The sequence below is a fragment of the Sus scrofa genome, chromosome 15 (assembly GCF_000003025.6).
Source record: "Sus scrofa isolate TJ Tabasco breed Duroc chromosome 15, Sscrofa11.1, whole genome shotgun sequence".
Taxonomy (NCBI): Eukaryota; Metazoa; Chordata; class Mammalia; order Artiodactyla; family Suidae; genus Sus; species Sus scrofa.
In genome coordinates this window covers 33393700-33418038 of record NC_010457.5, presented here as the reverse complement: position 1 = coordinate 33418038, position 24339 = coordinate 33393700, and the positions used below count along the sequence as shown (strand labels likewise).

The following is a 24339-nucleotide window of genomic DNA, read 5'->3' as shown; positions in this document are numbered from 1 at the left end:
CCAGCATTGTGTAGTTTGCAGACTTAGCCTGGATCCCGAGTTGCTGTGGCTGTGGCATAAGCTGGCAGCTGTAGCTCCAATTCAACCCCTAGCCTGGGAACTTCCATATGCCATGGGTACGGCCCTAAAAAGGAAAAAAAAAAAAAGTTTTTATATATCCTATTAGAGCACCTCTTCAAGTATATGAACACTCAAACATTTTTAAGCTCTCATCCCCCTGACGTCATTGTCTTCAATCAATTATAGAATCCATCTTGCTTTCTCCATCTCTGCTGCCTCTGGAGAGGAAACCAGCCAATTACAGTGTGGATGATGCATAAATAGGCCAATGACAAGCAGCTCAGTACTGCCCGGTGCCCAGGCTCAGGGCCGACATGGCTCCTGCTGCGAAGGCTGTGGTGCCTGCTCAAATCCCACCACATCCTGGGCCGCCACAGGCCCGGTGATCACATCACAGAACCCCAGGCAGGGTGCCAAGGTCGGGGGAGAAACAGGAGGCTATTTTCCCGCAAGACATTTCCCGCGGTTCCTGGAGGGCGAGCCCCTGTGAGGGCACCAATCTGACAACCTTACGACATCGTTCACAAGCAAAGCCCTGGCTCAGCAACAAAAGGCGTCCTCCAACTGCCTGTGGCGTACCCCAAACCAACAGTGCGGTTTCGGGTGAACCTTCCCCGTAAGGATGCTTCTCTCGACGTTCCTCCCCCACCCCACACCTATGCAGAGCCTCCCGACTTCAGACCCGCCTGCACAGGCAGCTCAGCAGTGTCTGCAGCGTCCCGGGAATCCTGCTGCAGGACACTGGCCCTAAGGCACCCGCGGAAGAAGGGCAGGGGCACCCACAGACCCTCCAGGTGTGGTGGCTCCGTTACCGAGGCTACGAAGACGTCTCCAATCATCTCCACGGAGTCCCACTCGGCCACACGGCTGGCCAGGGCGATCTGGAACAAGCAGTGGCACTGCAGCACCTCCTTGACCCGGTAGAACACGGTCCGCAGCTTCCTCTCGCTCAGGACCCTGGGCTCCATCTCAGATAGCGGTTTCTCGTATTGCTGAGAAATAGAAACAAGGACGGCACCGGCTTTTCTCGGGAAGCACGAGAGAACAGGGACACCGTTACTCTACGTCAGAACGAACCGCCTGACTTCTGATGTCAATGTACAGGCACCTCTCAAATTCTTTTAAGAATTCTGCAAATTTGAGTATTTTATGGTTCGTAAATATACATAAACATATACGTATGTAACAAAAATATATCTGTAAAAAAGTCTCATAAAACACATCCATTACGTTCACGACATTTAGGTACCTCCAATATCCTCTTAAGGGCATCCACGTAGTTCTTTTCACTGTCGACAATCGAACCCAGAATATACCTTCTTACGACCTGGTGGGAATTTGAAAACACAACAGCTGAAAACTGCCTCAGAAAACACAACAGATAAATTTCACCTCTACATTGAGGCTTGGTAAGTTTTGGTTTCAAGACAGTTTTAGACAAATGAAACCTCCCAAGGCCTTAAAATATTTTAGATAGTGTATTAACTAACCACCTTTTTGGGCACAAAACATACTTCCCCCATCACTCCAATTATTTTATTTTTCTAAACCTCAAATTATAAACTATATACTATGGCAGCACAATTAAATTATGGCATTAATAACAATTTCATCCACTTACCCAGCAACAATGAAGTGAATTAACTGACTGCATTTCACATGCCCAGCATGGAACTGCATGGTATTTCACAGACACATTAAGTATTTAAAAACAAACAAACAAAAAAAACAGTTCCAGTCTTGACTCAAAGAGTGCTATCAGTAACACTGATTTAAAATCATTATTCCAAAGTTAGAAGAGAAACGGAGTTCCCATTGTGGCCCAATGGTTAGCGAACACAACTAGCATCCATGAGGATGGAGGTTCCAACCCTGGCCTCACTCGGTGGGTTGAGGATCCGTCATTGCCATGAGCTGTGGTGCAGGTCAAAGATGCAGCTCAGATCTGGCCTTGCTGCAGCTGTGGTGGAGGCCAGCAGCTGTAGCTCTGATTTGACCCCTAGCCTGGGAACTCCACATGCCATGGGTATGGCCCTAAAAAGACAAAAAGACAAAAATAAATAAATAAAATAAAATAAATAAAACGTTAGCTACCAAAAAAAAAAAAAAAAGTTAGAAAAGAAACAAGAAGATTTGGAAGGTAGAGGTTATGGTTTTGTCCTGAGGCCCTTCCCGCCTTGAGGCCGAGGAGACAGGGAGCAGTCACCAAGGTCTCTTCTGAGTACAGAGCTCCTAAGGGGTTGAGATGCTTGTTTTGCCAACAGTGAGGTCACCTCTGAGGTTTGCTTTGTGTTACTGGAGCACAAGTTTCTGGCCCTAAGATGCCTGTTAAAGGCCAGTGACCATTCTTGGCACTTCTGTCAGGCTTACACACAGTTTGGCAAGTTGTTCTTGCCAATAACGGGAAAAGAGAGCATACAGATGACAGTAAGGTTGCTCCCACCCCACACCCACAGGCACCGGCCTGGCGGCAGTGCAGACTCAATCCAGGATCCACGACGCCACCTGGTGGAAAAGGGACAATGTTCTATGGGGACGCCTCTGGTTGGTCACCACTGCGTCAACAAGGTGCAAAGACGTGAACCAGAGCTGTTCTGCTCACAAAATGATGGCAAAAACCAGCCCTTCTAGGGTGCTTAAAGAGGAAAGTCATGTATTCAAAATACAGGTGTGTGTGGCTTCAGAGAAGTGCCGGGCCAGGCAACCCGCTCCCTGGGGGCTGACTCCAGCCCACAGACCTCCCCCAACTCTAAAACGAGGGTGAACCCCCAACTGAGACATCCCCAAACTGCAGGTGGTCAAATCCAGGTCAGCCTTCTCCCCAAACCCAGATGCCCAAACCTGACTAAAGTCTGGAGCCAGAATTATTTGGGGAATTGGAGGGGTCTAATCTAGCTATTAGATATTTTTTTAAGTCCTGAGATGATATAATGTACCAGGTCAAAGGGCCTAGAACTGGTATTAAGACAACTGAAAACTACAAAATAAAACCCAAAATTCTGGAGTTCCCGATGTGGCTCAGCAGAAACAAATCTGACTCGCATTCACGAGGACACAGGTTTGATCCCTGGCCTTGCCCAGTGGGTTAAGGATCTGGTGTTACCGTGAGCCATGGTATATGTCGCAGATGCAGCTCAGATCCTGCATGGCTGTTGCTGTGGCTGTGGTGTAGGCCAGTGGCTAAAGCTCCAATGTAACCCCTCCACATGCTGTGGATGCAGCCTTAAAAAGACAAAAAATAAAACAAAATCCCAAATCTTGCCCGCAGTTTGGCCCCCAGTTAAACTCGGGGCATGAACAACATGCCTCAGGCTTCCTGGGACCCCAACCACAGCCCACGAGGGGAACTCAGCCCTGGAACAGGCCTTCCTATGAAGCCACGGGAACCAGCAGGAAGGCGCCAGGGCTGAGAGGGTGATTAGTGCCAAGGTCCTGGGGTCAGAGGAGGGGGCCACTGCCTGGACAAAGGGCAGAGGGCAGAGGCCATAGGCCAGGCCGTGTCCTTCAGTATCAATGCTACTTTTCAAGTAAATGACAACCAAGAAATAAAGGAAGCTTTCTATTTCTTTTTTTCTCCCACAGGGCATGAAAAGAATGTCCATATCCAGCATTTACCATGACATTATGTTACCTTACTTCAGTGTTGGAAGAAAAAATAATTAAAGAGCTTCCACACCTGGGTGTAACTTTTTAAGAGAAAGATCCCACAGAGAACAAGCAGTGAATCGTGGAGGTAAGAAAGCAAGCTGGGGAGCAAGCACAGAAACCAAAATACACGTCTTCTGCTGTTGTAACCCGGCCATCCTGTGCTTAGTGCTGAGGGCGTGTCTAAAACACCAGGCAAAGCCTAGCACACGTGTCACGTCAGTGTCCTGTCGCATCATGAGGAAGACACTGCAGACACATCCTTGTGTTACAGAGAAGGGTGTTGCTCAGGAATTGTGGGCCTGGAGTCAGAACCAGCCTTGTGGGAAGCCTTGCAACATGTCACCCCCTCAGCCCTGAGGGGACAAAAACAGACTGGCGGGTGTGTGCATCTGTTAAGACTCCGGGCTCGAAATACCTTTCCCCTCTGTCTCTTGGCCAACCCTCAAGACCCCTCACCGCCTCCAGGTCCCAGTCCGGACCAGATGCCAAGCAGCCACTGAGCCTCAGCCCACCCTGCAGGCCTGCCCTCTGCCGTGTCCAGCCCCTCCCTATCATCCGAGAGAAGGGCTCAAGTCCCAGGTGGCCAAACGATCCCAGCCAGAAACCCCCTTTCCAACAAGGTGGGTAAGCTGGGAGCATGGACAGTGAGCAGAGGGCAGCGGAGATGGGTCTCTGCTCCTAGAAAACTGGCAATGCAGCCACATTTCCACACAGGAGCACGTGCGAAGCAGGGCTTTGGTCAGAGATCCAGGTGGGACCTGGACCTGCCATATTCTCCACACGATGCCCACCCCCCAATAAGGAGCCCCAGGCCTGGATGTTCCCTGTGGACCCACACTCCGCAGGGTCATGCAAGGTGGCACATACAGCCTGTTGGACGTGTCCTGCCCCCTGAGCAGGAGTCCGCCCCTCACCATCCAGCACTGACAATGTAGACCCTCCACTTCCCTCTCACGTGCCAGCTTCCCATCCTGTCCTGACAGAGTATTAACAGCCCCAGGCAGCCTTTCCAGTGCAGCTCATCATCTTAGGCTCTGAACTTACTGGGAAGCATTTCTGTGTGGTTCTGTCTGCATCCGTTATCTATGCGTGTATGTAGTGGGTATTACACGTGCTTCTACCATCCAGCTCATCTGCCTATCACCTACCTACCTACCTACCTACCTATGTCTGTGGGGCTGTTGTTCTGCCTGCATCGGTGTGTACGTGTGTACATGGAAGGTCTACACATGCATCTACCATCTAGCTCGTCTGCCTATTACCTGCCTACCTATCTACATCTCTGGGGCTATATCATCTCCTTATATCACCTGCCTGTCACCTCTCTCAGTCTCCAAGAATCTCATGAGGTTGCCCACAAGGAAAAACAAATCACATCCCACCCAAACCATCGACCCCTCCCTCAGGCCCTTGTTCCTGAAGTTTTCCTTGCCTTTTACCCAAAGATAATCAAATGGAAACCACTGCATTTTTCCCCTCTGCTACCTGTTTACAGAGATTAAGAACATCATTTATATTTGGCTGCTTCATTAGTTGTTGGAGTCTGTATTCTAATCTCCGACTGAGGCGCCATGTACACACACATTCACACTCTCATGGCCAGTCTCTGTAAAGTCGTCCCATCAACACGGCCTGGTTCACAGAGGATGAACACGTTCCACGCATGTTCACAATTACTCAAGGTACTTAAGGACGGGGATGCGGAGCCGGGCCCCAGCTGCTGACCAGGCCTCAGAGGCCCGCCGCTGGGTTAACCCTTCCCTTGCTGGCCCAGGGGAGGTGGGTGGAGGAGGCCAGGTGGGGCAGTGACAGGGCGTCTGTAGCAGCAGGTCACTCCCAGCCAGCACAGCCTCCCGGTTACCAAAACACCAGGTACCAGCCCGCACAGCCTACCTGCTGCTGAGATAAACCGTCCGGCATCGGGGTCAGGACAGCCTCCGGGTGTCTGCAGTCTACATCAATGAACAAGCTCTGCTCCTCTTCCAGGCAGGATCTGTGATCTTAAAGGAAGACACAACGTGCTAGCTTGACCCTGCAGTAGTATGTTCATACATCACCTCACAGCAAAGCTGGCCGTCAAATCAAGGCCTTGGGTAGACTTCTCAGTTCTACACAATTCCTTGCCACCCAGCGATGAGTCAGGTCTTAACAAACCCAAGAAAATACCCTCCCCACAGGAGGAATGCAGTGTTTGCTGATATTCGTGATTTTTCAGTACTTGAAGTCTAACTTTAAAAGGCAGAGGGGTCATCTGAATACCTAGATGGCAAAGTAGAAATACATATTTCAACTTTTAATCTATAAAATATAGATATCAGAAACAAAGAAAGGCAGCTACAAAGAGCTAAGAACACTCAGTAGTCGGTGAAAACTAAATGAGATGGAGTCACGTCCTGAACTTTCTGCCTTTGTCACTAGAGATCTGGAAAAGCACAACTTCCCCAAATCGAACATTTTAGACAAAACTAAATTCATTTCTAAAAACTGAGATGCAGCTAAATAGTCTAAAGAATCCACAAAACAGCTAGAAACCAGAAAGCACAGAGATTTCTAGGTAATTTTTTAGAGATTATCTGATTATCTAATTCAAAAACACAAAACCCTAGTGGAAAAAAAAAATGTCTACGGAACTTTTAAAAGCCTACAGTGGGTGCACACCTGTCAGAACGCCAAATCTAGACACTGATCATGGCACATGCTGGGTATGGAGCCACAGGAACTCTCAGAATCACTGCTGTGGGAGAGCAGAGAGGTGCCACCACCTGGGAACACAGTTGGGCTGTTTCTTATAAAGCTGGATACATGCTCACCCTATGATCCAGTGACCATGCCCTGTTGTATTCACCCAGAGGAGCTGAAAACTTCTGACCATGTGAAAACCAGCACACAGTTATTTACAACAGCTTTATTCACAATAACTGCCAAAACCTGGAAGCAGCCAAGATATCCTTCAGCAGGTGAATGGATAAACTGGCCCATCTAGACACAGAACATTTTTCAGCTAAAAAGAAATGAGGTTTTGGAGTTCCCATCATGGCTCAGTGGTCAATGAACCCAACTAGCATCCACGAGGACATGGTTCGATCTCTGGCCTCACTCAGGATCCGGCATTGCCGTGAGCTGTGGCGTAAGTCGCAAACGCGGCTCAGATTCCGAGTTGCTCTGGCGCTGGTGTAGGCCGGCGGCTATAGCTCCTATTCGAACCCTAGCATGGGAACCTCTATATGCCGCCAGTGAGGCCCTAAAAGACAAAAAAAAAAAAAAAAATGAGGTTTCAAGTCATGAAAAGACACAGAGGAAATTAAATGCATGTTACCTACTAAGTGACAGAAGCCAATCTGAAAAGGCTACAGACTGTATGATTCCAACTCTAAGATATTTGGGAGAAGCAAAACCATGGAGATAGTAAAACAATCAATGGTTGCCAGGGGTTGAGCACAGAGGGTTTTAGGACAGTGACACTACTCTGTGGGCGGGGGGATTGCGTGGGAAATCTCTGTACTTTTCACTACATTTTTTTTTTTTCACTACATTTTGCTATGAACTTAAAACTATTCTAAAAAAATAATCTTAAAAAAAAACACAACAGGACATTCCAGTGTCCAGACCCCTCCCTCAGAGATTCATCAATGGTCTGAGAGGTGGTGGGCGAGGCACATGCTATTTTTAGAAGCTCCTGCATGTTCCTGGGAATTTCCAGAGCCAGGAGCCAGAATTCAGCCCAGTCTTCCCACTTCACAGTGTAGGAAACTAAGGCTGCAGAGCTTCGGGGTGCATGTAAGGGACCTCCCCACCCAGACTAGGACGATCCTCTGCTGCTCTGCTCACTTGTCCCCCAGATCCAGCTTCCAGCCACCCTGAGCATCCAGTCCTTGGACCTCGTTAGCCTGTGACCCTATTCCGGGGTTTCAGGTAGGCCTGAGTTGGCATTAGTCCCCAGAATCCAGGGACCCAAACCCCAGCCTCTGCACCTGTTGGGCTCTGCCCCTGTGCCCTACCAAGAAGGGTCCCCTCAGGGGCCTGACCTGCTGCCAGCTCCCATGGGGCACACACTTTATCCAAGCCCACAGCTCTGTCCTGTGGGAAGAGGCCGAGGGCTCTGCAAAGAAGTGACCTCTTTAAAGGCTCCCTGACTAGGTCCAAGTCACAGGAGCCACTCTGCCATGTAACCCCGACCTACCTGCACAACTAGGTATCTCCTAACTCATCAGTGCACAGAAACGCTCTGATACAGGATAGTCCTTGGCTTGTGACTCACTGCCAATGTGAACAGACCTGATAGGCTCTTTCTGACACACAGGCTACTGCTGCCCTGAGTGAAACTGGTCACAAAATCTGAAAGTTCTGATCTCGCTCCCAACCGTCTCTCCCAGCACAAAGGTCCCTGAAGTCCCTGCTCAGAGCCTGACAGCTTGACTCCAGTCTGGGACAGGCGGTAAAGGCCCAGGAGAGCCCAGGCACTATGAACACACCTGTGGTTCTGTCCTGCTAGGAGCAGCCCTGCTGAGAACTGGGGGTGTTAGGGGAGGGCAAGCCCACCCTGGGGGGAAGCCACAGACCACTCAGCAGCTGAGAGGAGCTGGTTAAAGGAGAGTGAGACCCACCACCTCTCCCTTGGCCCAGAGAGCACACCTGTGCCCTGGGAGGGAGGCTGGGCTGGGGGATGAGCAGGTGCTGCACCCGAGGCCAGATGGCCAGCATTGGAGCTGGAGGCGCCCGCACACCTGCAGAGACGAAGGACTTGGTCCTGATGAAAGAGCGGCCCCGCTTCACCGCGGCCTTCGTCTTCTCCAGCCCATCCTTGGTCCCCTCCCGAGCCGCCTTCATGAGCTTCTGCATCTGCGGAAAGGGGAGCACAGTGAGGGGTGGACGACTCCAGGAAAGCCACTTGCTGCTTGTAATCCATTTTAAAAGAATACTGTCAAGTAGTTTGGTCTTGAAATGTCATCTGAAATTGGCTTTTTGATCTGGGAGGCCTTTCTTGGCTGTTGTGAGAGTGTGTGTGTGCGTCAGGGGTGGTTTGGGGCTGTTTTGTTTTGGTTTTGCTGGTTAAAAAAAAAAAAAAAGAAGGAAAATAAACTTTCAAAACAGAGCCCTTCCTTAACACAGTTTTAAGTCTCCAGCTACGTTTAAAAGTCAGTCTTCATTTTTATCACAAACGTTTGCAATGAGCCTTGTAGAAGTTTGAGAAACTAAAGCCGCACTTGTTCAAGGGTTCCCTGAGGATGAAGCACTTAGGCAGGAAACAGTGGAGCCACCAGTGGGAGACCCCAGGGCCTGCTCAGCCCTGGACACTCCCCACCCTGCCTCTGAGCCCCAGGGAGCCCAGTCCAACAGCTCACGGCCCTTCTTGTGGATCATCACATGGACCTGGCCAGGAGTCACTGTGCCCACTCGAATGGCCAGGTGGAGTTAAGAGCCAGATATGGACAGAGCGATGCCCACATAAGAGATGGGCACACCCCTTCCTCCACAGATGTTAAAGAATCAGGACCACTGCCCACCACAGGGGGCTCCTTCCTTCTGGTTTCCTCAAGCCAGGGACCCAGCCTAATTCTCAGACTGGCCATGAGCCCCCAAAACTTCCAATGATGAGTTTTGGCATTTTACCCACACTTCCCATCCTTGGAACACTAACGTCTGAGTACCAGCCATCACATACCAAGTGACCGATGGCCCGGAGCAAACACACCTGGCCTCGCAGGAAACAAACCAACCCTTCTGTCTGTCTACACTGCCTGCCTCCCCGTCCTCCTGCAGGTTCCGCCCAGGGGTGGGGGGTTCCAGTATCTTTACAGGTACCTCCAGCATTCAGCCTGACTCCCTCGCTGGCCTCTACATCCCGCTTGGGCCTCCAGGGCCGCCGCCCAGTGGTCCAAACTCAGTGAGCAGCCTGGATGCCGGAGCCAAGCCCTTGGCCGTCTATCCCACGAGGAGCCCAGGCTGCTGTCGGGCACTCGCGACTCCAGCCCTGAGCGCTTTGGCAATTCCTCGACATCCCCAGCCTTGGGCTGCCTTCCTGAGGAGACGCAACTAGGCCACCGCTCAGCTCAACAGAAACCAAACCAGTGACCCTCCCAGGCTGATCCCGACTCCCTCATCCACTAGCCCACCACCACCCCGCTCCACCAGCTCAATCACCACAAAGCCACTTGGGCACCGACCTCTGCATACCTCCAACCAACCCATCCATGTCCTGCTGACCACCCTGGACGGTGACCCGCCATCCCCTTCTCCACGGCCACTACTGTCGTCTTCACTCTGCGCACATGCCCTGCCTAGCAGGCTGTCAGGCGGCCCTACTGAGCTTCCTCCCCCAACAACCATCCCAGGTCCCAGCCTTTGCACCCTAGGACTGTAGCCCGAGCCCGTGCAGGCTGCCCCAAGGAGAGTAAGGAACAGCAGGTCGGCCAGGGAGCCTGATGGATGCCAGGTTTCAGGGAGGGGAACGGCTGCCCAAGACACCCGGCCAGCCAGCAGCCCAGCAGCCCAGCAGCATGCCCAGCCACCTGGCCCTTCTGCAGCTCTGCCTCTTCCCAGAAGCGGGAGTGCTCAGCCAGAGCCATGACCTCACCCCTGCACTGGCCACCACCTCGCCATCCTGCCATCTCACCTGTGCTTATTCCCACCTCTTCTGCTGGCCTGGCCTCCCACACACGACTCCCCGGACGACCCAGCCCTGGGCTCCCCACAAACCCCCACTGGACTCCTAGCTACCCCAGTGACCTGTGGCCTACTTCCTAAGGAGAGGCCCTGATTCCTAAGGCTTTGCTCCTGCACCGGAAAGCATGAAACCTAGCGATGACATTACAGAAGACATTTCTCAGTGAACACCGACCTCAGGTAAGTGCCATAAACAGGTGTGAACATGTCACAACCCTCAGAAGGATGGCAGACCCAAATGAAGTAACAATTACTTGACAGTGCCCTTTTAAAACACATCTCAAAACAGTGACGCCACCACATCCAGATCCAGCAGTTCTCAACTTGTGGTCCCAGGAGCCCTTCACACTCACAAAAGTCATCCAGAAGTCAAAGGGCTGTGGTTTGCCTGCTTTATCTATATTTACTATATACAGAGGTAAAACAGAAAAATGTCGAATTTAGTAATAGTCATTTTTTTAAATAATAAACTTATTGCATTTTACCTTAGGTAGCATATTTATGGAAAAGCACTCTATTTTCCAAAATTTAAAAAGTGCATAGTTTTGCATTCTTGGGGAACCTGCGTGGAGACGGCGGCTCCTGAGTGCCAATGGCGTGGGTCATGCATCAGGAAACCTGGGGAAAAGTCCCCCGTCCACACATGGGAGAAGCAGAGCGACGGGGGAACGTGCCCCGCTGGGGTGGCGCCTGGGGTTCCCTGGACCGCACTGTGAGAACCACCGCCCGGCAGGACCGGCCAGCTTGGCAGCTGACTCTCCTCTTGACGGGCCGGCCGGTTCCAGCAGAAGCGTCCAGCGCGAAGCACACTACCTTCAGCTCATGTTTGTGCTTTAGGCGCTGGATCTCCACGGCTCCCACCGTGCTGGCCATCACCTCTCTCATTTTTCTCTCATAGTGCTCCTTTAAACGCGCTAGGTCATGGGAAAGCTACAGCACAAAGAGACACAAGCTTTTCACAAACACGCCCCTCTGGGGACTCCGAGACCAGCTTACGTTGCAGGGACGTCAGTGGCGTCTGGTCCCGGGGCCCCTCGTCCCAGCCCCCCGGCTCTTGGGAAACAGATACAGGGGTGAGTACAACCATCATCAAAAGGCAGACGCGCCTCCAGCTGGGCCACCTTGGTGAGGTCTCTCCACCCAACGAGAGCAGGTCAACGCAGAAAGAAGTCTGTGTGCCGTCGCTGTTCCTTCACGCTTTGGTGAAATTAAAATGATCGAGTGTGTAAAACATGCATAAAATGATTCCTTCATGTCGGCACCAAAGCAGGCGAAACTCGAATCCAAGGTTGTATTGAGGGGCACACTTTGGGGGGGGGGCGTGTAGATTTTTAAGGCTCCAAACTATGTAGCTTTTTCTGCGGCCCATGGGGTTGGGGTAATCATTCCTCATATGATCACAAACATCTCAAATGTGCAAACTGAAGGCCCACTGCTCCTTAGTGACTGTCTCCCAATGTTAACCCAGACAAAGACACCTTAGCAATTCCTGATAAAATCTGAGACTGCGGGTAAGAGGACTCTTCAAGGACTTCTCGTGATACTTGGGCAGCTTCTGAAATGTGACTTTTCAGACAAGAAAATCCGGGCCTTCTCACAGCAACTTCCCCATCCCAGGAGCTGCCTCACCAGGACGGGAAGCTCATGACCACCTGCCCTCAAGTGGCTCTGGGCTGCCCCGCCCCCTTTCTGCTGCTGGGTCCTCCTCCCCAGACCTGACCCCTCCCCCCGCCTGGCACTGGAACACGGGTCTCGCTGGACAGCAAGGAGGGCTCAGTAACCATGTCCATGGCTCACGGGCTATAGCCTGACCCAGCCCCGTTGGTACATAATACAACAGGCTTGTGGAAGACGAAATTTAGGAGTGTTTTAACCTCCTTTCAAGGCACCACTCTGCTGAAATCAGACCGTAGCGCCATATTTAAAATCTCAGTTTAAACCTAGAATGCTGCACTCAGCCATAACAAGCCAAGTGTCACAGTCATAGCTTCATTCATTGGTTAAGTCTCCACTGCCATAAGTCTGGTGACAGAAGAGGGCTCAGTTCCTGAAAAAATCTTGTTGATAACATTGAGTAGTTGAGTTGACTACCCCAATGTGACAGATTCTTTTTGGGTTTCGTGACATGATCACAGACAGGAGAACATCAAGCTGCCCCTAATAATGTATAACCTACGTGGAGAACACATCTGGGCACACATCAGCCGGTCACTGGGTACAGGCAGGTGCAGGGGTTACTGATCAATCCCATCATGATGGTGAGGCATTAGATCACAACCGCTGGGCACATGTGGCCCGCATCCCAAGGATGCAGAAGGCATTGACGTGGCTCTGCGCAAATCCACCCTTTTAAGAACAGCTGAAACACCCAGCAGCAAAAGCATATTTAGGGTGGCCGGTCACCACTGATCATCACAAACCTCAGTGGTTGACTTCCCTCAACAAAGCAGCTCTCGGGCCCCCACCCCACACCCACCAGGCCAAGAATTCACGTCTTCAACCTCTGCAGCTCTCCCTGGACCCTCTGGAGTCTCTGGAGTTTCACACACATGTGCTCCCTTTAAGGAAGGATAATCCTGGGCAGCCCAGGAGCTTTTGTCCTGTAACATCCTTTTAGAACATGATCTATTTTTATGTCTTCCTGTTTGTGTTGAAAACACTAAGGCTCACAGCATCCAGTAAAGGACAGTGGGGCTGTGCAGCCAGGCCCAGCTCCATCCATACAGGGCACAAACTGCCTTCGGTGTGCACAGCACAGACATCCAGCCAAGAGCTGTTTCCTTTCTTAAACTGTTCAAAATAGCAAGCTGCTTAGGGCCTTTAGAGTGATTTGTATAAATTTAATCTTCCAGTCCTGCCAAGATTATGTGAAATAATCTTTTTTTTTTTTTTTTTTTTTCTGGCCTTAGCCGCAGCAAGCAGAAGTTCCCAGGCCAGGGACCAAACCCGCACCACAGCAGTGACCTGAGCCACGGTGGTGACAACACCAGGTCTTTAACCACTGAACCACCAGGGAACTCCTAGGGATTGCTTTTCTTTTGCCAACACCTCATGCTTTTCTCTAACTACATATCAACAACATCTTAAAATAATACATGAATGAAAATTACATTTCATAGTTAACATGTCAACATGAGACTATTCTATCTCTTAAACGCTCAGACTGGGCACATACTTGCTTTTTGTGGTTGCTGCGCAGGAAGGGCCTGGGGACCCCGTTTCTGCTCTCCGAGTCGCTCTGCTCCTCGTAACTCTCAAATTCACTCGAACTCCATCCGTATTCCAGAGAGCTGTTTCCACCTTCACCTCCATTGTCAACATCATCATAAATCATTTCATCTGAATGCATAAACGTCAAAATGAAATGTGAGAAGCAGAGTTCGCCAGCTGTAGTTGTGTGCATGCCTGCCATTCTATCCTGTTGTCAAGAGCTGGGGAGGAAGCATCTCAGAGAAGCTCGGAGGCCCAGAGTCTTAGGTGAGATCCTAGGGAAAGGCGCTGGGGTGACTGGCAGGGTGTCACAAAACTCTGCTAAGTCCCCAGCCCCAGCCACGTTCTGAAGACTACCCACTGGGCTGTGAGAATCCTCCACAATTATACCAAATAACTACCTGCTTATAGAGAATTTTTTTTCTATTTTTCTTTTAGATAAGTGTATGGAATATAAAAAGATTAGACAGATAATAGATCGCAGGTAGAGGTATTCAAATATGGACACCAGTGACGCTTACTGCAGACAACTATAAATTCTGCTTCTGTGCTAAAAATATCCCATACAACCTATAATCTATGATTGTATTTAAATGCCTTCATCACATCAGTCCTTCTGGAATTAGTGATGAGCACATCTGTTTATGCCATCGGATACAATGACAAAGGCGCCGCCTGTCCAGGGGATGACGTACCAGGGCAAACCAGCACAGCTGTCACCTCCAGCAGGGGCACCACTGGACTACGTTCTGCTGGCGTTTGGTTTCTGAGACCCCAGACCACCCCTCTGTACTGGGAAAGGCCGATCGGGGGGATCAATTATCCCCAAATGCATCTCAAACCTGGTTCTGCAGAAACCAGCCTTCAGTCTCCACCTGATCTGCACCAGCTACTTAAATAACTGCCTGGGGGGTGTGTGTGTGCTCATTTTAAGGCCCTGGAGGCCCCAGCATGAGCGCTGGTCTCCCCCACCTAGGACTCTCTGGCAGGGCCTCCCTTAGCTGAGCCCACAGCAGAGCTGGGGGCCTGACAGCATCCAAAAGTGCTGGAGGAATCAATCGATGAACTCCCACTTTTAATTAGCAAGTTTGCTGCAATTTTAAGAGCAGGCCCTCTGTGAGGCTGGCAAAGTCCCTCCTAGCCTAGTCTTCAACACCTCCTGGCCCACAGTGGGATGAGCACAGGGCCCACGTCAGTAGTCTGATCCTGTGGGAAACGACAGAGAACTAGCCCCGGCTGAGGACCCCTGAGCTCTGGAGACAATCCTCCCAGGTGAAAATGGGCTTTGGCTTGTTCGCTGGGATACTCTGGATGGGATCTCCCACCACTTCACCTGGAATGTTCAGCATCATGCCTTTTGGGCTCCAAGTTTATGCAAGCACCCTCAGGTGGTCAGAGGGTCAGCCCACTTGCTCACCACGCTTTCCTGCCTCCTAACAGGGTTGGTAGCTTTTCCTTCGAAATACGGCAGGAACCAACTCCTCCAGGGTCTACGAGTGGTCAAGCTCCCAACCTCCGTCTGACAGAGCCTGTTTCTCTCTCTCTCTCTTTTTTTTTTTTTTTTTGTCTTTTTGCAATTTCTTGGGCCGCTCCCATGGCACATGGAGGTTCACAGGCTAGGGATCGAGTCGGAGCTGTAGCCACAGGCCTACGCCAGAGCCACAGCAACACGGAATCTGAGCTGCATCTGCAACCTACACCACAGCTCACAGCAACGCCGGATCCTTAACTCACTGAGCAAGGCCAGGGATAGAACCCGCAACCTCATGATTCCTAGTTGATTCGTTAACCACTGAGCCATGAGGGGAACTCCCAGAGGCTATTTCTCTTGTTAAAACCTTAAGATACAGGCACCCCAATGTTCACACCACCATTTACAACAGCCAAGACATGGAAGTAACCTAAGCATCCATTGAGAGAGGAGTGGATAAAGACGGAGTTCCTGCTATGATACAGTGGGTTAAGGAGCTGTGGGTTTGATCCTCAGCCCAGCCAAACAGGTTAAAGGATCCAGTGTTGCCACAGCTGTGGCTCCAATTCAATCCTGGCCAAGGAACTTCCATACCCTGTGGGTGTGACCATAAAACTTTAAAAAGAAAAAAGAAAATGTGGTATATGTATATACAGTGGAATACTATTCAGCCATTAAAAAAGAATGAAATAATGCTATTTGTAGCAATGTGGATGGAACTAGAGATTATCATACTAGGTGAAATAAGCCAGAGAAAGACAAGTATCGCATGATATCACTTATATGTGGAATCTTAAAAAATTATACAAATGAACTTATTCACAAAATAGAAACAGACTTACAGACTTTGAAAGCAAACTTATGGTTACCAAAGGGGAGAAGTGGTTGGTAGGGGATGGACTGGGGGTTTGGGATTGGCACATGCACACTGAGCTCTATGGAATGGATGGTCAATGGGAACCCACTGCACAGCACAGAGAACGCTACTCAGTGTTCTGCAATGACCTATGTGGGAATGGATATGTATGTATAACTGAGTCACTTTGCTGTACAGCAGAAATTAACACTGCACTGTAAATCAACTATACTTCAATACAATACAATTAAAAACAAACAAAAAAAAGATTGATGAGTTCCCACTGTGGCCCAGCCGAAACAAATCCAACTAGGAACGATGAGGTTGAGGGTCGATCCCTGGCCTCGATTAGTAGGTTAAGGATCCAGCATTGCCGTGAGCTCTGGTGTAGGTCGCAGATGTGGCTCAGATCCCATGTTGCTGAGGCTGTGGTGTAGGCCAGCAGCTGTAGCTCCAATTCGACCCCTAGCCTGAGAATTCCCTATGCCACAGGTGAGGCCCTAAAAAGACAAAGGACAAAAAAAAAAAAGAAAGGAAAAAAAAGGTTTACACTTTGGCTGGGTGTGGAAACCTGGGCTGGAACACTTTCCTTCAGCACTTTTGAGAACATTATGCTGCTGTTCCTCCCTGGGTGGCCACGCTCTCTCCCCTGCTGCCAGATGTCACAACGGGGCTGTGCTCAGTCACGTGAACTGCGTGTGCCTCAGTGCAGACTCATCTGCACTCTGCTTTGAATTCATATTTCTACAATCTGATAACTTCCATCTTTAATTCTAGAAAATCCTCAGTGATTCTTTCCCCCATGTTGTCATATCATTTATTAGGTACATGCTGGCATTTCCAGCTTCCCTGTGTCTTACCTTCCTATTTTTTCACGTCTCTAACTCCTTCTGATACTTTAGGGTAATTGAAAAAATTACCCCCCTCGAGAGTTGTAATATAAACACATGCACGCGTGTGCACATGGGGACACCATAAACTACAGATCGTGACGAGCCCCACATGGGCTGTGGCCCTGGCAGGTAAGCTGCACGCTTATACCCAGAGGGAAAAACTGCAGACTCAACTCATAAAACTCGATTCCAGCCCCAAATCAAACCTGGCTCGGAGTCTGAATTTTCTCTTGGCACATCATCATAAATGGCTTCTTCCGGATCTGGAATAAAAGGAAGGGAAACTTTAAAACCTGACCAAGACCAGGGCACGTGGGGGCGGGGTGGGGGAGGAGTTGGCATTTCCTGGGGCTACAACTTGCTGCAGCTCCTGGAGAAGTTAGTCAGTCATGAGGCGGTGCTTGACCAAAGCCCTAGCCTTAGGGGGTAGGAGGACCACACCCTAATCTGAGCTGCTGTGAAACATCCCCAGTGGGAGTTTTATGGTTTCCAGGCCTGCTTATTCCATTACTTCACGTTCAATTACACAACTGTACAAGAGCTTTAAAAACATTTTTAAGTTTATGAAGTTAATGTGTTCTGATAGAAAATACAAAAGTAGTGTTCAGCCTCCGAAACAGAGGGACAGAGAGTTCCTGTGGTGGCTCAGCAGGTTAAGAACCCGACTAGTATCCAGAAGGATGTGCGCTCGATCCCTGACCTCACTCAGTGGGTTAAGGACCCGGCGTTGCCATGAGTTGTGGGTAGGTCACAGGTGTGGCTCAGATCCCATGTTGCTGTGGCTGCGGTGTAGGCCAGCAGCCGTAGCTCCAATTCAACCCCTAGCCTGGGAACTTCCATATGCCTCAGGTGCAGCCCTAAAAAGAAAAAGAAAAAAAAAAAAGCAGAAGGGACCCTCCATGGGCAGATGCTCCCTCTGTTAGGCGATCCTGCAGTAGAGCAATGGGGTTTTTCATTTACATTTTGTAAGAGCTCCGGGCTTAACAGGGAAACCAACCAAACCCGTGTCCTCCACCCTGGAAACCATAAAGGTAACTGGTCACTAAGCAACGGGAGACAAATGAGGTACATAAATACAGCTTCACTTGTCCTCTGATGTCGACCCACAGTCGTTGTCCCCATGTCCTCAGGGTCAATAGTCCTGTTCTTGTGCTATTGTCAAGCTCCCACATCATGCTTGTTGTCCTCTAATAATATTTATTAACTGTGACCACGGTATTTCCACTCCTATTAGGTAATGCGAGGGGCTGCTAGTGTACAGAGCTTACTTTCAAATATATATACATATGTTATTCTAATAATAAAAACAAGTTACGGGAGAAAGTCAGACAAATTCTATTTTGGAAATAAAATGGCGTGAGAATAACTAGATGATGGTTTAATCCTATAATGATCCAGCGTTAATAGCCCCCTAGCAGAATCATGTACTTAAACTAAATTGTTTTGACAATGTCATCATTAAAACCGAAATGAAACATTATAGGAGAGAATTTAATAATTAGGAGATAGTTAAGATGGTTCTACTTTGTAAGTCAATCATACAAAAAAACCATTACAAAGAAATTAGTGAGCCAGTGGATACTAAAAGGGATAATTAGAAAAGCAATCTTTACTTTAAAAAAAAATGTAAAAACAAATCTAGCTAAAATTGGTCCTGCTTTCTAAACTACACGCAGAACAGATCTGGTGTGCCATCTGGTCAGTAGGCTGCCTAACCACCCACCACCCCTTCAAAATGGTACCATGGGAATTCCCTGGGGACCTGGAGGTTAAGGATCCTCCAGCGTGTCACTGCTGTGCCGTGGGTTCCATCCCTGGCCTGGGAACTTGCACATGCTCCCAGATTCAGCCAAAGAAAATGGTGCCAAGAAAAAACATCTCATTGGGGATCCCAAGAGAGAATGGCTTGTTAATGCCACTGTCCCCAAATCTCTGTTGGGGCAAAAATCAAAATCTAGACTAGAAAGAAGGGATCAGAAAGAGGAGTGTGCAGGATGCAGAGAGCAGAGGTGATCTGACGGGGCATGATGGCCCCCAGGGCCTGGGCAGGCCTCGGGCATCAGCGCTGGTGTGGGCTCCAGGTAAGTAGATGCCCTTTACATGTCTTAGATCTGATACGGGATGGGGGGCAGCAGCAGAGCCTGACCAGGTGCCCAGCGGCCACAGTACTCACTCTCCATCCAGGCGGTATTGGCCGGATCTGCAGCCCACCGGGCCAGTGCGCTGTCCTCCTTCAGGGCCGGATCCTCACTAGAGAAAGCACATGGGAGCATCGAGCAGGTGAAAACCCATCCAGCATCACGGCCCCCTGTGCTGCTGCACGTGCCATCAGCCCTTTCCCAGGCGGTATATGGGATGTGCCAGGTTCAAGATTTCACCAAGGCTACTTCTAAATTTGTGGTCCATAAGGCCCACCCCACTCAGCACGGCGGACGTGAGGAAAGGTGGTCCCTGCTCCTGGCAGCCCAGCTCAGCCTCCTTTCTCCAAGACTTTGCGGAGGGACCGCCCTGGGCCCCCAAGCAGCCGGGTCGAGGAGATACACCTGAGGGAACAGGTCAGTGGGAGAGAGACACAGGCCCCGAAGGTAACGATACTCATGGCGCACTTTGCAGGGAGAAGCCGCGCGGAGTCAAAGATTGAAGCAGGAGGAAGAGAGCCTGGAACTAGGGATGGTCAGCTGGAGAAAACATGGGACACTCTGCAAACTTAACACGTGGAAAAAAAAGAATCATTGAAATCGAATTACAGGAATATCAGCGTGCCTCAGTGTAGGTAACAGACAACAGTGACAATGAGGGGCTCAGGCTGGGCACGCAGAAGGAGCCAGGACTCGCCCTCCCACACCTTCTGCAGTGCTCACACATGCTCCAGCCAAGAGTAAGGGTTTGGGTGCCTTGGAAATAGCGACAGGGGCCAGGTTAGGGAGATGACCACCTGGACACGGCCAGGGAGACCCCTGCAAGGGGACACGGGAGGTGAGGCTGCAAAGGTATATTTGGTTGAGGAGAAGGAAAGGGATGAAAAACTAGACCCATATTCTACGAAAAAGCACTCATCCGTGTTTGTTCGGAAATTAAAATAACCTAATCTTTCAGCCCAGGGTTACCGACGCTCCTGGAACCACATACCCTTCAGAATAATGATCTTGGGCTGAGGAGGGGCTCCATTCATTCGTGGGATTATCTGTCTGGTCGGTATCCCTCTGCCCCACAGATACTGTAGGAAGCATGACAGCACTAAGGTGTACTTACTGTTCTATTCCCAATGCCTCGCATGAAGCAGGCACTCAATAAATGCTTTGCAAATTAAAAATAATCATAGACACACCTACCAGGTACCAATCACACTAGCACACTAGGTGGTAAAACTTGGTAGAACCTGGTCAGATAAAATAGACTCTGAATCAAAAAAGGTTACAAGAGACAAAGAAGGACACTCTTTATTCATAAAAGATTCAACACAGCAGGAAGATGCAGCAATTATAAACACACACACAACCATGAAAGGGGCCTCAAAATACACGAAACAAAGATGGGCAGCACTGGTGGGAGAAGAGGACAGCTCACTACGACCACCAGGACTTCAGCACAGCACTTCCAATAGCAGACAAACATGCAGACAGTAGGGGTGGGGGGGGGTCGGAAGCAAAGGATATGACAGCACTACAGACCCACGGGCGGCTATGGGACAGGCCACCCAGCCTCAAGAGCTACCATCATAAACCTCCTAGAAAAAAACAACAAAAAACTTAGGACATGTCATTTGTCACCAGTGATTTACTGAACATGACACCAAAACCACAGACAATAATATGAAAAAAAATAAACTGGACTTCGACACGATGAAAATCTTTTGTGTATCAAAGGATGCTATCAAGAGTGGAAAGACAACACACAGAAGGAGAAAATATTCCTGAGTCACTTATCTGATGATGGGCTAATATCGAGACAATCCAACAACAACAAATCCATTTCAAAAATGGGCAATAGACTTGAATAACATTTCTCCAAAGAAGACATGCAAATGGCCAATATGCACATGAAAGGATGCTCATCATCTTCAGTCATCAAGGAAACACAAATCAAAACTACCAGGAAACACTGCTTCACTCTCAGGAGGATGGCTATGATTTTAAAAAGCGGAAGGTAAGTTTGGGGAGCTGATAGGGAAACTGGAACCCACGTGTGGCTGGTGGGAATGTAAAATGGTGCAGCCGCTACGGAAAACAGGTAGGTGTAAAAAGTTAACCATTGGATCACTGTGTAACCAGCAATTCCATTCCTGGGTATGAAGCCAAAGGAATTGAGAGCAGAGAGCTGGAGGCCAATGTCTACCCCAGCATCACTCACAGGAGCCAAAAGGTAGAAATGACCCACATGCCCACTAGTAGATAAGCAAGCACACAAAATGTGTACACACACAATGAGGTATTGCCAAACCTTAAAAAGGAAGGAAATCCCAACACACGCTGCCACATGGATGGACCTTGAGAATATGATGCCAAACACAAAAGGACAAACCTTGTGCGGTTCCGACTATGCGAGTTACCTGGACCAGGCAAGCTCAAAGAGGCAGAATGCAGTACAGAGGTCACAGGAGCTGGGCGGGGAGCTACAGGCAGTGGGATAATGGGGAGGATTTCTGTTCCAGATGACAAAAAAATTCAAAAGTAGATGATGGCTGTATAACACTGTAAAATATTTAATGCCACCGAATTTTACACTTTCAAGTGGTTAAAATGGCAAATTTTATGGTATGTATTTTTATCACAATTTTTAAATGAGTAATGCAATATATCAAAAGCCAGAGAAGGACACACTTTAGGTGAAATATAGCATGGTTCATGAATTGTAACTCAGTAAGGCCACTTAAAACCAACAAACAAACACACCTGCCATGCACCTAGCGCAATGCTGTGCTAGGTGACAGGTGTTTTAAGACTTGGTAAAACCTGGTCTTCACCTCTGAAGAATTCAGTATAGCAGCAGAAAGGGACACAAGAAATAAGAGTGAGAGCACAAAGCAATAAATTAGAACGTAGGTGTGTGCACACAGCTCTGGGAGCAGGGAGGAGGAAACTGTATGAAATGAAACATTTAAGCTGGGTTCTGAAGGGTGAGTAGGAGTTTGTCTGGGGGAGGGGATTTTGGTAATTTCAAGCAGATGAAACAGCATTTGTGAAGACAAGTGGCATGCAAGAAAGATCTATAATGAAATCAGTGTTAAGGATTCTAGATAAACCCTGAGTTTGACAAGAGTAAATCCTTTCCCCATGGGATCCTGAGAATCTTTACGAGGTTAAGCACATGGACCATTTCCCACTGGGGGACAGGAGTATCACATCATCCTCCTCTATCTGGCCTCGGACTCACAGTTTCTCCATTTCCACAAAGAATAATGTCAATGTCTTACAGAGTCCTGACATTCAGTCTGGGGGGGGTCCCTGGGCGAGAGGGCAGAAGACACGGAGGACAAGAAGGCCAGGGTTTGGGGGGGGGCAGGGCAGGAAGGCCTGGGAATCACTGCATCAACATTTCAGGAACTGGTCAGGAACTCAGAACATCTGTGGAAAATTAGGGGTGATACCTGTTTGTCGGATCCTCAGAACTCAAGGAATTAAACTGGCTGTCTTCTGCTACTTCCTGTGTCTCTGCCAGGAAAGAGGAAAAGTTCATATTGTTTTATACCTGAAAGAAATGTTTAGGACATTGCTTTTTATCCTTAGAGTGGTTTCCTATTTTCCTTTCTTATCGATGAGAGGCTGGGGTACCCAGGGGGGAGGGGTCCAGCGCTGTGATGGGGTATCGGTTAAAGAGTCAGGTATTCACCTCCGCCAGTGTTCCTTCCTGCTAAACAGAGGTGAATCATGACTCCTTAAGCAGCACTCTGTCACAGCGCTGCCCCCCGACCACCAGCACCCCAACAATTCCCTCCCTGCAACTCCCCCTGCTGGCTGTTGCTTCTCAAGACACTTCCCTATTCCACCGCACTTCTGCCTCCTCTCCCAGTTTCTCAGGGTGCCCCCCCAACACACAGAGACACATAGAGACACACATAGACATAGACACACATAGACGTAGACACACACAGACACACATAGACACAGACACAGACACAGACACACGCAGACACGGACATACATAGACACACAGAGACACAGACACATAGACACACAGAGACATAGACACACACAGACACAACAAGACACACAGACACACACAGACATGCATAGACACAGACACACACAGATGCTCAGGCACACTCCCCTCTTCCCACGTTCCACTCGCTCCCTGAACTGGCCCCAGCTAGTCAGTCTGACCTCAGAGAGTCTATAATCTATGCATCCATGCACCACATGAGAGTGCATGCACACGCACACACACCTTGGATTTAGAACAAGATGTGATAAATGTCACCCAAATGCACAAGGTGCTGGAGCCCTTGAGGGAGGTGGGAGATGGGGAGGCTGATGAGAAAGGGATAACACACTCCAGTCAGAGGAGGCTTCAAAATCCCCGCAAACAACAAGCTCTGAGCCCTTCCTGGACCGTGCTCCTGTCACTGAAGTGACCTGGGGGCCACTTGTGGCCTGGGGGCACAGCCTAGCGACCAGGTGAGGAGCAAGTGCACCCAACCCCGCCTGAGCTCTACCTGCGGGCTCTGTGGGCACATGGGTGACGACAGGGCTGGAGTAGGCTGGCAGCAGGAGCGGTAGGTTGGAGGGCACGGCATAGCCGCAGGGCACCGGCACCAAGTACCCGCTGGGCACATGCGGGGTCGCGCCCTCCTCCTCAGCTCCCGGGTCTGGGGTCGGCGGCAGAGGCGGGTCCTCCTGGAAGGGCGTGATGTCGATGACGGAATAGGGGCTGACCCTCGCTGGGGCCCCGAGCTGAGGCGGTTCCGAGGGCGAGGCCGTGTCTGCTCCTGCCCCGTCTACACCTGAGGATGGAGAGGAGAGCATGGCAAACACGCAGCCATCGGGGGCACCGCCACACCTGGGCTGGGGAGAAGAAGAGGCAATACACCCAGGTGCCGGGGAGACCCCCAGGCCTGGGAGCATGCCTGGGGGCACAGGTGGGGTAGGAGCAACCTCGGGGTGGGGGTACACAGAGCCTGGCTGCACCCTGGATGCCTCCTCCAATGGGATAAATAGGTTAGAAGCCACCACAAGTGGGGGCTGGTTCACCATGCCAAGAGGTGACCCAGCCAGCCCAGTGGTCAGTAAACAAAACTGCCCAGTCCACCTCCAAGCCTCAAAATGTGCATTAAATTTCTGCATTTCACCTCAAATAGCATGCTTTTGAGAAAATGTTTCATATAAACAGTGACTATACTGATAAGACTGTTTTTATAAGAAAACAGCAATACCAGTTCCCTCCAAACATAAAGAGGCAGATGGACACGACTGAAAATCACAGGAAATAGCACAACAAAGAGAACCCCGGCCAAACCTAAATGCTGTAATATCAGCTTACATCACATAAGGGAAACGCCACCTTCCCCAGGACGCTCTATTCGCAGGTGGGCTGACGGCTGC

The 24339-nt window shown here is 49.8% G+C and overlaps 1 protein-coding gene across 1 annotated transcript in view; it reads right to left on the bottom strand.

Annotated features, from left to right (window-relative positions):
- ARHGEF10 (Rho guanine nucleotide exchange factor 10) overlaps positions 1–24339 on the bottom strand; it is a 95760-nt gene that overhangs the window by 47814 nt on the left and 23607 nt on the right. Inside the window, 10 exon segments of the mRNA XM_021076496.1 lie at positions 873–1052; positions 1310–1387; positions 5602–5708; positions 8433–8547; positions 11185–11301; positions 13547–13710; positions 17008–17064; positions 18975–19051; positions 22389–22452; positions 23454–23741. Coding sequence (XP_020932155.1) covers positions 873–1052; positions 1310–1387; positions 5602–5708; positions 8433–8547; positions 11185–11301; positions 13547–13710; positions 17008–17064; positions 18975–19051; positions 22389–22452; positions 23454–23741 — 1247 coding nt within the window.